The 13238-nt window shown below is 42.3% G+C and overlaps 1 protein-coding gene across 3 annotated transcripts in view; it reads left to right on the top strand.

Annotated features, from left to right (window-relative positions):
- The window catches only part of LOC121145332 (prolylcarboxypeptidase), a 67492-nt gene that overhangs the window by 42738 nt on the left and 11516 nt on the right, over positions 1-13238 (top strand). For all 3 annotated transcript variants that reach the window (XM_040964062.1, XM_040964061.1, XM_040964063.1), the window contains exons 5-7: positions 777-958; positions 1521-1678; positions 2391-2560. In XM_040964062.1, the coding sequence (XP_040819996.1) occupies positions 777-958; positions 1521-1678; positions 2391-2560 (510 nt within the window). The remainder of the gene's footprint in view (positions 1-776; positions 959-1520; positions 1679-2390; positions 2561-13238) is intronic.

The following is a 13238-nucleotide window of genomic DNA, read 5'->3' as shown; positions in this document are numbered from 1 at the left end:
TGCAGGTGTATTTTAGCAATACTTGGCTAGCTGTCTCAGGTGAGCAGGGCTCTCATTGAGCTTTCCCTTCTTACACTGCAGTAGGGAAGCTCTGCAGGCAGCAAATTAGACCATTATGGAACTCAGTTTTTGAATTTTCCTTGTCAGGGTTCAGTGTCTTTTATTACCTCTTTTCCATGAAGTGCTTGAAAATATTTTCCCCCAATTATCATAGTATGTTTCAGTTGTTGAAAAGGCTAACACAATATTTAATTTTTGTGGTGAGAAAGGATGCATTTTATTTTTACTGATGAGCTTTATCTTATCTATGCACTGAATCTAATTTATCTTTGCCTACATGACAGACGTTTTACACGTGATTTTAGCCAAAAGATCAAGAACCTATATGGTAGCCGTTTTAAATGTGACAAGTTTTGAAATAAAAGTTGTAACAGTTACCTGTGAGGTTCCATTTTATACTCTGTCATGTTTGCTATTACATGTTATCTGACTTGTGTTTCTGTTAGTTCTACAACCTCAACATGGCCCATAGTAAAAATTATTTTTAAAAAGTCACATTTGAATGCAGAACATATACTGTTCTTCCACAAACTTAAAATAATTTTTGGTAAGTTATATGTACCAACACAGAAATTATTTAGAGCGTTTTAGCTCAGTTGCCAGAAATCCTGTTTGCAGAACAGCCTAGCTGACAGTGAGTCTTTTCTCGATCTGTGCTATGCCTGTGTTGCCATTTTGTGCATATTTTTACTCAGGTTCTTTGTTATTTTCTTTAGGATTCCAGATACTTGAATTTTCTAACATCAGAACAAGCTCTGGCTGATTTTGCAGAGTTAATCAAACACTTGAAAACAACAATACCGGGAGCTGAAAATCAACCTGTCATTGCCATTGGGGGCTCTTATGGTGGCATGCTTGCAGCCTGGTTCAGAATGAAATACCCTCATATGGTAGTTGGGTGAGTGCATTTATGTTGAATTGCATGCATCTTAGTGACTGAGGTTTGTTTCTGAGAAACAAACTTAGAGGTTTGTTTCACTCCTGTTTATTGTACTGAGATTGCTAGGTTTGTTTCACTCCTGTTTATTGTACTGAGATTGCTAGTTCCTGTCCCATTAACAGCTGTGTTAAAACTAGAATTAGGGCCTGGCACAGTGGCCTAGTGACTAAAATACTCGCCTTGAACATGCCGGGATGCCATATGGGCTCCAGTTCTAATCCCAGCAGCCCTGCTTCCCATCCAGCTCCCTGTTTGTGGCCTGGGAAAGCACTTGGGCCCCTGCACCCATGTGGGAGACCCGGAAGAGGATCCAGGCCTCTGGCTTTGCATTGGTTCAGCTCCGACCCGTGAGGCCACTTGGGGAGTGATTTAACGAATGGGAGATCTTCCTCTCTGTCTCTCCTCCTCTCTATATATCTGACTTTTCAATTAAAAAAAATAAATAAATCTTTAAAAACAAACAAAAAACTGGAATTAGATGAGTTATATGTTTTTATTTCTTATTTTCTCTACTGTCTAGAGCTCTTGCAGCTTCTGCCCCTATCTGGCAGTTTGAGGATTTGGTGCCTTGTGGGGAATTTATGAAGATCGTAACTACAGATTTTCGGAAAAGTAACCCAGGTTGTCCAGAGAGCATCCGCAGGTCTTGGGGTATCATTGATCGCATCTCAAACACAAGTAAGCTTTAATTAAGAAAATGGAATTGTGGGGGAAATCCAAGCACCTATAAAACTGTATCACATAATACAATGTTATTAACAATAATTAAAAAAAAAGAAAGAAAATGGGATTGTGTGAATTCTGACCTTTCATTTTAGGTGTAAAAATTGATACACTTATATTTTACAGGTTAGCTTATGCAGAAAAGCACATAAATCATAAAAGCTTGGTGCATTTTCAAAGTGAGTGCCAAGTGAGATCCACATCAGTACCATCAGCGTTCTGTCGCTACACCTCCCCAGCTAACCACTAACCTTAATTCTAGAACAAGAGATTGATTTTGCTTGTTTTGAATGTTTCAGTAGCTGAAATTGCATAAAATATGTTTTCTAGCTTTCGCTTTACGTTGTTAGATGCATCATTTCTTTTGTTTAGCTGTTGTTTATGCATTCTCATTCTGTAGTGTTCTCATTTATTCATTTCACTAGTGTTTAAAACAGAGGAAATTCCAGAGTACTAATCTTGATATGCTCAATGAAGAAAGGCAACGTGTCTATCATGGGATTATCCATTTGCTCCGAAAATATATTATTGAATGTTGTAAATACATTCTTGGAGGAGTGGTATAGAAAATTGAGTTTTCTGTAATGCTAAGTAAGCAATAAATATCTGTAAAAACCTTCTTTAGACTAACAACTTCTATATGTTAATGATGTGATTCTGTCCCCAGGCCATGGATTGCAGTGGCTTACCGAAACCCTTCACTTATGTGGTCCATTAACTTATCAAGACATCCCACATTTGAAAGAATGGATTTCTGAATCCTGGGTGAATCTGGCAATGGTGGATTATCCTTATGCATCTGACTTTTTACAGCCTTTGCCTGCATGGCCCATCCAGGTAACAGGAAAATGTTATCTCATCATTTTAAATAACACACTTCTGTTATTTTTGTAGCATTCTCTGACTTCCAGCATCAAGAGAAAACCCCAGATATACAGGGGAAATCTATGGAATTAACCCTGCAGCCCTGGGTTCTGCTGCTTTCTGGTCGTTTGACCTTGGACATGTTATCTAACTTTTCCATATGTGTGTGAGTGTGTGTGTGTGTAGTCTAGATCTTTGAACAGCCATTGTCCTGGTCCTATGATGCAATCAGATGCTAAGGCATTCTAAATGCTGTATAGAAGTTGAAGGAATGCTCACTGTGCACCATGGCAGGGCGGAAAGAGCACCAACTTGGATCCTGAGGGTGAAGATTTGGGTTTAGAGCTTCTTCCCAGTTGTGTAGTAGCCTTGGACAAAGTGTTCTTCCTTGAGCTTCCATGCCTTCTGCTCTAGAACAAGGAGTAGTAATACATACGTATCAGATGAGATCAAATAAAGCACTGGATGTGAAAATACTGCTGAAAGTGCAAGGATAAGTTGCTCTACACCATAATTTTTAAAGTTCTTCTCATGTCAAAATTCTTTGCTGTGTATGCTGTCTTTTAAGCATTGCTTTGTAAAGAATTTTCCTGTTGGGCCTGGTGCAGAAGCCTAGTGGCTAAAGTTCTTGCCTTGCACACACCATGATCCCATATGGGCACTGGTTCTAATCCTGGTGACCCTACTTCCCATCCAGCTCCCTGCTTGTGGCCTGGGAAAGCAGTCGAGAACAGCCCAAAGCCTTGGGACCCTGCACCCGTGTGGGAGACCTGGAAGAGGATCCTGTCTCCTAGCTTTGGATCATCTCAGCTCTGGCTGTTGTGGCTGTTTGGAGAGTGAATCAGTGGTTGGAAGATCTTCTTCTCTGTCTCCTCCTCTCTGTATATCTTACTGTGCCCCCCACCACTACCAAAAAAAAAAAAGAATTTTCCTTTTAGTTTTAAAAGCGAAAGTTGGCCAACTTGATGGTTAGGTTAACACTAAAATGAATTCTCTAGTTAGAATAGGTACTGAACATGATTAAATGGACATTTTGCTTAAGACGAGTAATTAGGGGCCAGCATCATGGCATAGCCAGTTAAGCTGCTGCTCCTATGTGTGCCTATTCATGTCCTGTCTGCTCCACTTCTAATTCTGCTCCCTGCTAATGGCCTGGGAAAACGGTGAATGATGTCTCAAGTCCTCGGGCCACTGTAGCCAAGTGGCAGATCTGGAAGAAGCTTCTGGCTTTGGCTACAGATCAACTCAGCTCCGGCCATTGCAGCCTCTTGGGGAATGAAGCAGCAGATGAAAGACCTCGGTCTCTCCTTCTCCATGTGAATCTGCCTTCCACTTAAAATTAATAAATATTTTTTAAAAGCCTTAGTAACAAAATTAGAGCAAATATATTTTCCACTAGAGTTATTTGTCTTCATGTAAAGATAGAATGACCAGTGACAGTCTTGCACTTAGGATGTCAGTAAGCGTGCATTGATTTAACTTGGACTTTTGACAACACAGAGTTCTTAAAAAGAGTATGTCTCTCATAATAAAATGTGAATCAAAATGTCATCAGTCCCCTGTAGGCTCTGCCTCTATGGATTCAGTTAGTCGGGGGTCAAAAAATATTTGAGAAAAAAAAAAGAATCTATGCTAAACATACAGACTTCTCTTGTTTCTTGTTTAAGCAATATAGCGTAGCAGTTATTTACATAGTATGTATGTAAATTTACATAGTATGTATGTCAATTTCCATAGTATGTAAATTAGATGTTATAAAGTATTCTGGAGACTAAATTATGTGAAGGATGTATGCTGAAGTATGTACAGGATGTATACCAAGGGCAAGCTGTTTTATTTTTTTTAAGATTTATTTTATTTATTTATTTTGTATTGGAAAGGCGGATATACAGAGAGGAGAGACAGAGAGGAAGATCTTCTGTCCGATGAGTCACTTCCCAAGTGAGTGCAACAGCCGATGCTATGCCGATCCTAAGCCAGGAGAGCCTCTTCCTGGTCTCCCATGTGGGTGCAGGGTCCCAAAGCTTTGGGCGTTCTTGACTGATTTCCCAGGCCACAGGCAGGGAGCTGGAAGGGAAGCGGGGCTGCCGAGATAGAACCGGTGTCCATATGGGATCCGGGGCGTGCAAGGCGAGGACTTTAACCACTGCGCCACCACTCCGGGCACGGGCAAGCTGTTTTATATAAGAAATTTGAGCATCCTTGAATGTTGATATCCATCCAGTTATCCTCAGATCCTGAGGGACAAGTATAATAAGGAAAAAGTTAAATGTGAACAAGTCTCCATAAATGTCTGTGTGCTAATACTTCCTTGTTCTTTGGTATTTTTTACTATTTACTAAGTACTCTCTTTTTAATGATTTATTTATTTTTATTGGAAAAACAGAGTCACAGAGGGAGATGGAAAGGCACAGAGAGGTCTTTCATCAGCCAAAGCCGGGCTTTGAAGCCAGGAGCCAGGAATTTCTTCCAGGTCTCCCACATGGGCGAAGGGGCCCAAGGACTTGGGCGAGCCTCCACTGCTTTCCCATAGCACAGACAGGGGGCTGGATCAGGAGTGGAGCCAGCAGGGCTTGGATCAGCTCCCATGGGGATGCTGGTGTAGCATACTACACCGCTGTGTTGGCCCCTATGAAGTACTCTCCAATGTGTGATCTCATTTGATCCTCAGAAAAGCACTTTGGGAAAATATGGTATAATGCCAAGTATATGCAGGAGGATGTAAAGCTCAGCTAAGAAGTGGTGGAAGTGGGATTTGGACTTGGGTGTACCCTTCTTCAGAGCCTGTGAGCTGCCACATTGTAGCGGGTTAGGACACTGGTTTGAATATTTGAGTGGATCACTGCTCAGTGCAACAACTATCCAAAAACAAAAAAGCTGATGGTTTTAACTCTGTCCAAAGTGAGATTACATTTGCATCTTTGTTCCCACTTGAAGAACAGATGAGTTGTCAGATGATAAAAACATATGGGGAATTCCCTCATTATTTAGAACAGAGATTGGCAAATGATACATGTAAAGGGCTGTGTTTTAGGTTTAGTAGGCCATATGGTCTCTGTCACAATTGTTCAGCTATGCAGCTGCAGTGTGAAAATAATCATAGATAATACATAAACAAATGAGCATATTTGTGTACAATAACACCTTATTTATAAAAACAGGTAGACAGTGGGCTGCGTTTGGCTGGAGGGCTATAGTTTGATGACTGAGAAAATGAACCACAGAAATTCAGCTTTTTGATCCACCAAAATTTGGAACAATGAGAAGGACAGCTGACTTTGATTTGCTCCCCACTTCTTTAATATTCCTTATGAGATATTTGCTGTTGAGTCTTCCATGTAAATAAAAAATTTTTTTTGTTCTGCTAAACATTTGGAGCCAGTATTCAGATAATGTGTTCTCTGTTTTTGAATCAGCACAATTTTTCTTTTAGTCTTTATGCATATATATTTATATAATATTAGTTTATTTTTCAGGGAAGATAGCTACCTCTTTCTCCTACCGTTTCAGTCTTTTGCCCAGAATTAGTTCTTGTTGTACATTTTTCAGCTATTTATTACCAAAGTTCTCCTTTCTCATGACAAAAGTATATTATGGAGTTCTTGTATATGTGTAATGTATCTGTGATCCTGTTTCCTGCTTTCACTCAATCAAAAATTGTTGTCTCTTGTCCCTTCAGTGAGGAACTTCCTTTGCTTCTATTCCCCATTTTGTCCCATCTGATTTTCAGAATTTTTCTACTACGTGTTTCCCTCCCAAACTTTTAGCTTTGGATCACTTTCTTTCACTGTTCTTTCTTTCTGAGTCTCCTTTCTTGACCCCTCTCTGTTCTCCCAACCCCCTAATCCCTAGAACACTACCCAGTTGGGGACCGCTCTTTCACTTGGATACTTCCATTTACCCAAAATTCCTCCTCCCTCTGATACACTTCCTCCTTTTTAAAGGGCTGACAAACAGCCGTCCTTTGCTGCGTCCCTAACTCAGGCTTACAATGGAAAGATAATATGTAACAGTTGAGTTATGAAGAAAAGCAGGTGATTTCCAATTCTGCCTGGATCTTGTACAGTTCTGAAGGATCCATGGGTAGCGACTAAATGCCATTTTCCGTGTCTATTCAAGTATCATTCTTTTTAATTTGTCTTTGGGCTTTGCACCCTCAGACTCCATTTGCTTTTGTTTACTGTTAACAGAGGCTGCAACATTCATGCAGAAATAATCATGGACTTGGCTGGTAAAATATAAGGAAGGGAAGAAAAGAGAAAGCGAACTCGTCATTTGACTGTCCCAGCTACATTTCTTTCAGCTTAAAGAACAGTTGTAAAAGATACTGTAGTTTGTTAAGTTTGCGGTCATTATTTTTAGTTGAGCATCCATCAAATTTTTTAGTTTAGCCTTCTGAGCATGTGGACAGTTTAGAGTGAAATAGTAAGACATAAGTTGGAAAAGCTCTTCCGTTTGTCTTGGTGTTTAATAATGTATGCGACCTCTCTGGGTGGTTTAAGCGGTTTAGGTGCATTCTATGAAAGGGAGCTTTTACTGACAAAACTAATGTGATTATCTGAGTGAGTGTGAGAGGGGTATTGAAGTCTTAGAGAAAGAGAATCTGTTAGAAAAGCTGAATGTATCTGCTTAATCCTTTCTCTAATGTGGATGGACTATGCTCTCTGAAAGGAGATTGATCTTTTTTTTTAACCTATCTTTTTAAAAACTTTTTTTCTTGCCTCCCACTTTTCTTTCTTTTATTCAAATGCTTATCTTCATAGGTTGGGACACTTAAAACTTTCAAACAAATCATTGTCTTTAGTTTTTTATATATATATATATGTATATATATATATATATATATATATATGTTGGGGTCAGAGGGCAGAGCCTAAATATTTGGGTGTAGATCTGATGAGATTGTTACTGAAGTTGGCTGAATGTTGCACTGTCTCCACTGTTTCAATACCCTTTAAACAAGAATTATTGAAGTGGACTTTCTAACGCTCTTTTTAAGTGTTTCCTGGAAGTTTACCTTTATTGAAAGAAACAGCGAATTATGCCTGTCCATTTCAAGTACTGATACTTGAACCTCGTTTACTCTGCCACTTGACCCTTTTGTTTTTACTGTTGCATATGGAACTTGGTAGACTGCAACTGACTCCAAACACAAAGATAAGGAAATAGAAAAACAAGTGGCCTGGTATGACCAGGATATGCTGTGTGTATATGTGTTAAAATGTTGCACTATACCCCCTAAAAATCTGCAGATATTATTTGTTAGTCAAAAGTTTAAATACAGTTTTAAAATACCAATATAAAATTCTAAATACAATCTTAAAAATGTTTTATGATTTTATATTGCTGCAAAACACCTTTTTACTTTTTACCTTACACAAACAGAAAAATAGGAAGCTATTTTAAGAATCAGAACGTTTATTTAAAAGGTGAATGGAGCATAAGACGACAGACATACTTAGGCAGCTTGTGTTGTAATTTTTTCTTGCACGTTAGCTTTCAACATTGAGAATATGTAGTGTAGTGTTTTAGGTGGAAGCTGCATTAGAATCTCAGCTGCGCCACTTGCTTGCTGTGCAGCTTTGGACAAGTTTCATAACCTCTCCGCTGTTTCTTCATTTGCAAAATAGGGATGACAACAGTTACAATGCTTATTAGTATTGTTGTGTTTCATAGGCTCTTATGTATAGTTAGCACTAAGTTAGTACTAGTTAGATAACAATATAATAATGTTTTAAGAGAAGGAAAAACTTGGGCCCAATGCAGTAGCCTGGTGGTTAGGGTCCTCATCTTGCATTTGCTGGTATCCCATGTGGGTGCTGGTTCACATTCCAGTGGTTCCTCTTCCCATCGAGCTCCCTGCTTGTGGCCTGAAAAGCAGTCGAGGATGGCCCAAAGTCTTGGGACCCTGCACCCATGTGGAAGAGGCTCCTGGCTCCTGGCTTTGGATCATCTTAGCTCTGGCCATTGTGGCTGCTTGGGGAGTGAATCAGTGGACAGAATATCTTCCTTTCTGTCTCTCCTCCTCCTCTATATATATCTGAATTACCAATAAAAGTAAATAAATCTTGAAAAAAAAGAGAAGGAAAACTTTAAAAAACTTAAAAAAATTGTTTTGAAAGGTAGAGAAACAGAAATAGATATCTTCCATCCACTGGTTCATTCCCCAAGTATCTATAAACGCTAGAGCTGGGGCTGTCCGAAGCCGGCTGCCACGAGCTTCCTTTGGGTCTCCCCTGTGGGTACAGATGTCCAAGGACTTGGACTGTGTTCCCAGGCACATTAGCAGGAAACTGGATTGAAAGTGGAGTAGCTAGGACTCGCATGCTGGTGCCACAGATAGTGGCTTTGCCTGCTACATTGCAATGTTTTATGCCAGAAACCTATCGTCAAAATCTGAGTTTAGCATCTCTATACAGTTTTCTGTTGTGTTATCTATAGTCAGAGTTCTCTGAGCTTGCCTTCTCCTCCCTGAAATGGAAACAGTCCTTCTGTATTGCTCCCTGGGTCATCATAGGGCAGAGACTTGGCCTCAAGGAATTCCATTGTGTTGACCCTTGCAGTCCCAGTGATTCTCATTCTAGTGCACTTATGGCATAAGCAGGAATGATATTCCTTGTGTAGAAAGTGTTCAGAAGAAGCTGTTGGCCTGTGTCCACCAAAATAAGTAGAAACTAATGGTACAGGACTTCCTCAGTAATGCATATTTTGAGGATTTATTTATTTATTTGAAAGACAGAATGAGAGGAAGAGAGAGGGAGAGAGCTCCAGTCCGCTGGTTTACTCTCAAGTCACAACAGCTAATACCAGGTCAGGCTGAACCCGGAACCATGAACTCCATCCTGTTCCTGTCCGTCCTTTTCCTGGATGTTGACTGTTTTGAATAGAGGTGGTTTTCAGGGACTGTTTCCTTATCTGATTGATTCACACTCTTGGGTGGAAATAATCAACAAGCCAAGTACTTTGCCTCAACACGATCTGCAAATTACCAGTTGAAATATTACCAGAGATCGAACCAAATTTGCCAGTATTTGACTATGTTTGACTTGTAAATATGGTAAATTCATAATGATTGAGCTCAATTTTTACATATTTTATGTATCTACATCTTTGATAAAAGTGTGTAGATGTCTCCTATAGTTTTGGAATAAGCATGGGAGTAGTGCTGAGGTCTTGCTAGTTTTTTTATTCAGTAATTACCAGAACTGTTAGGGAAGTACATACACATTGATAGGCTGCAGGATGATATTTGAATTTATGGAATCTTGATTCAGAAAGGAACTTTTTTTAAAAAAAGATTTATTTATTTTTTAAATTTTTATTGGAAAGGCAGATATAAAAAGAGGAGAGACAGAGAGGAAGATCTTCCGTCCGATGATTCACTCCCCAAGTGAGCGCAATGGCCAATGCTATGCTGGTCTGCAATACAGAGCCTCTTCCGGGTATCCCACGCAGGTGCAGGGTCCCAAAGCTTTGGGCCATTCTCAACTGCTTTCCCAGGCCACAGGCAGGGAGCTGGATGGGAAGTGGGGCCGCCGGGTTTAGAATTGGTGCCCAAATGGGATCCCAGGCATGCAAGGTGAGGACCTTAACCACTGTGCCACCGCGCAGGGCCCCAGAAAGGAACTTTATAACCACTCAAAAAATTTTCCCATTATAAGTTTGCAAATATTTTTCAAAAAAATTCCAGTGACAGATTTCTTTTTTTAAATTTATTTTTTATTATATTTTTGACAATCTTTCATAGTTAATTAGGGTAAAAAGGTTCAGGGGCTACAGGAAAATGGGTAAGACTATTATTTCCATATTGTTTCCTTCATGTATCTGAGGTAAAGGGGAATATTGAGGGAGAAGCCCCACCAGTCTCCCACCCACCCAAAGTCCCAGATGTGGGGCATCCTCCGAGGGTCTCACTCAAGTGGTTTTGATAGTTCACCAGTTATGAATCACTGCCAATCTTGCCACTCCAAGCACGATGAAGCCGTTGAAGAATCCACTGACTGACATAGTCCATCATAGAGTCTCCGTTTGCCCAGTATTTCACTGCCAACATATAGCTGAGGTGGTTGATTGACTTGTTCTGTCTTCTGTCTTTTCTTGGTTAGGGTTCTGAGTCCGGTATTTCGATTGGGGAGATCCCCAAAGGAACTTTGAGGTATTCCCAGACCAGATTCCTGTGTGTTATAGCAAGCACAGGGCCTGGCACAGTCCATTGCCCCAATCAGCTGGTGTTGCAATTGCTGGGTTGGTTCTGTTTTCACTCCCGACTTCCATTGGAACCAATGGGTGTTGCAGTCCAGCCTGGTTCTGCCCAGCACATACTCAGCCTACACATAAAGCAGTGGGAGCTGCAGCCTAGTCAGAGTGACCCACAATAACCTCCACCAGGCTTGCCCTTACTATGGTTTGCCAGTATGTGTAGCAGACTGGTCTAATCTGTCCCACATCCCATTTGGCACTTGTACATGTTGATGGATATTAAAGCTTAGTTCCATCTAACCAGCTCAACTATCCAGGCCTTACAGATGTTGTTGAGTGCCTCTCTGTCTAGCCACACCAGCCCCCATCCAAGTTTTTGTGCCTTCCTGTGGGAGTGATAACCCAAGAGGGAGGAGCCCACTATTTCCCTTCCAGGTCTCTCTCACTCCCGGATTATGCACTCTCCAGGTAGTTCTGTGGTTTGACTTGACAGAACTAGCACCCAATGCCAGCTTCTATCAGCTGATGCTGTGGCTAAGCCCAAACAAACCTCACCCACTCTAATATGCTTGCACCCGTAGGAATAATCAGCCCAGCATGGTTTTTCCCTGATCTAGTCCACATGAGGCACACAGGTGTTGTAGCTCTGCTTAGTCTGGTCTGCCCCCATTCCAGTCACGGTCTCCAGTGGGAGTAGTTATCAGGCAAGGGGACCCTCCCATACTTCCCCTGCCGGCTCCACCCTCTCCCTTTCTGGTTCTCATGCATGCTGGTTGGTGCTGCAGTCACAACCGGTACAGGCAACCTCACCTTGGCATTCCGTATTGTGCACTGGTTTTTGTCGCAATCGAACCTGGCTCGACCCACACTCTGTTCTGGTGCTCGGATTTGCCAGAGGATGACGTAGACTGATTCTTCCCCCGACCCCTGCCAAATGTGTGCCAGTGCAACACTTTCCATGGCCTATTCTAGGCTGTTTCCTATCATGCTTCTTGCGCTTACCTGTAGGGACTATATCCTACCAGAGGAGTTGCCCAGACTCCTCCATCAGAACCCCTCCCAATGCCGGATTTTGCACATACCAGGGAGTCCATGAGCCAGCCCTACTCAGTCCACCTCCTGTCCTAGCAGGAACAGTGGCTTTTCCTGACTGGCCTTCAACCCAAACTGGTTCTTGCTGTTGGATGTTTCAGCCCAGCCATGGTTTGTCCATACCCACATATGGCTCAGTAAGGGTTGAGACCTAGCGTCCGTCCCACATCTACTCTGGTCCTCCAGGACACCAGAGGGTGTTGAGGTCTGGCCCAGCCCGGTACATCCAGTCCAGTCCACACTAGTGCCAAGGGAGACTGAAACCATTTCCTGAATAGAACGCAACCCCCATTCCAGCACACATGCCCCTTGGTGGGAACCTCAACCCAGTTAGGGTGTCTCTTTAGCTCCCCAACTAGGCCTGTTCCCAGCCATAGATCATGTGCATGCCAGTGGTTGCTCTCAGCTTAGCTCAGCCCCTCACCTGTCCCGGCCTCTGCCTTAGACACTGTGGCTTAGCGTCCCTGGCTCACGCAGACCAGTAGGTGCAAGAGCCTAGCTCGGCATGACCTGTGCTCCATGCTGGTTTCTAGGTTCACTTATAGGCTAAAGTTTGCTCAGTCCTGCCCAGTACATCCCATTCCATTACCAATTTACACATTAGCCAACTGTTGAAGCTACTTTGCCCAACTTGTCCGACCCCCAGGTCTGGACCATATGTTCACCAGCGGGAGCTATGACTCGCCAGGGGAGTTTCCCAAGTTCCTCCACTTGATCCACTCCCCGACCCAGTTCTCATACATGCCATGGGTTTTAGGCCAGTACCCGGCGCAGTCTGGCTTTCCATTTGGCTGTGTATGAGCTGGTGAATGTTGCAGCCCAGCCCAGCCCCACACCCTATTCAGGATGCACATTCGGGTGCTGCTGCGCTGACCAGTCCAAACTGTTGGGGGTTCCTTTACTTGTGATTGATGGCAGGCTCCTTGGTCACACCTAGCTGAGTCTATCACCATCCCAACTCTTGAACTAACCAATGGGGCTAGAATTTCCACAGGGTGTGGCCCACACATCACCCACAGAATCTACTCCTGGATATGGTTCTCGAGTGCTAGTTAATGTCATGGCCCGGCCTAATGTGACATGTCTGCTGATCCATCATCATGTCGGGTAATATTATATCCTGTTGGACAAGCCCCGAGCCTTAACTTTTGCATGAACTGGTGTCCGGTGCTTAGCATTGTTATGTGATTACAAGTTCTTGAAAGGAAGAGTTACTGTCATTGGGAATCTTTAGGATTGACTCACATCCCAGAAGCACAATGGGTTCAACCTGGAGCTACCTAAGCAGCAATTCAAAGAACTAAAACCCCAGAGCTCCCCAGCTGGGCAGCCAGCAGGCGGAGCCTGGGGGCAAATGGTG

This window comes from Ochotona curzoniae, unplaced genomic scaffold (assembly GCF_017591425.1).
Source record: "Ochotona curzoniae isolate NIBS_2020 unplaced genomic scaffold, NIBS_Ocur_1.0 scaffold_3223, whole genome shotgun sequence".
Lineage (NCBI taxonomy): Eukaryota > Metazoa > Chordata > Mammalia > Lagomorpha > Ochotonidae > Ochotona > Ochotona curzoniae.
The sequence above is the reverse complement of the archived record's forward strand: the minus strand, read 5'-3'. Positions and strand labels throughout refer to the sequence as shown.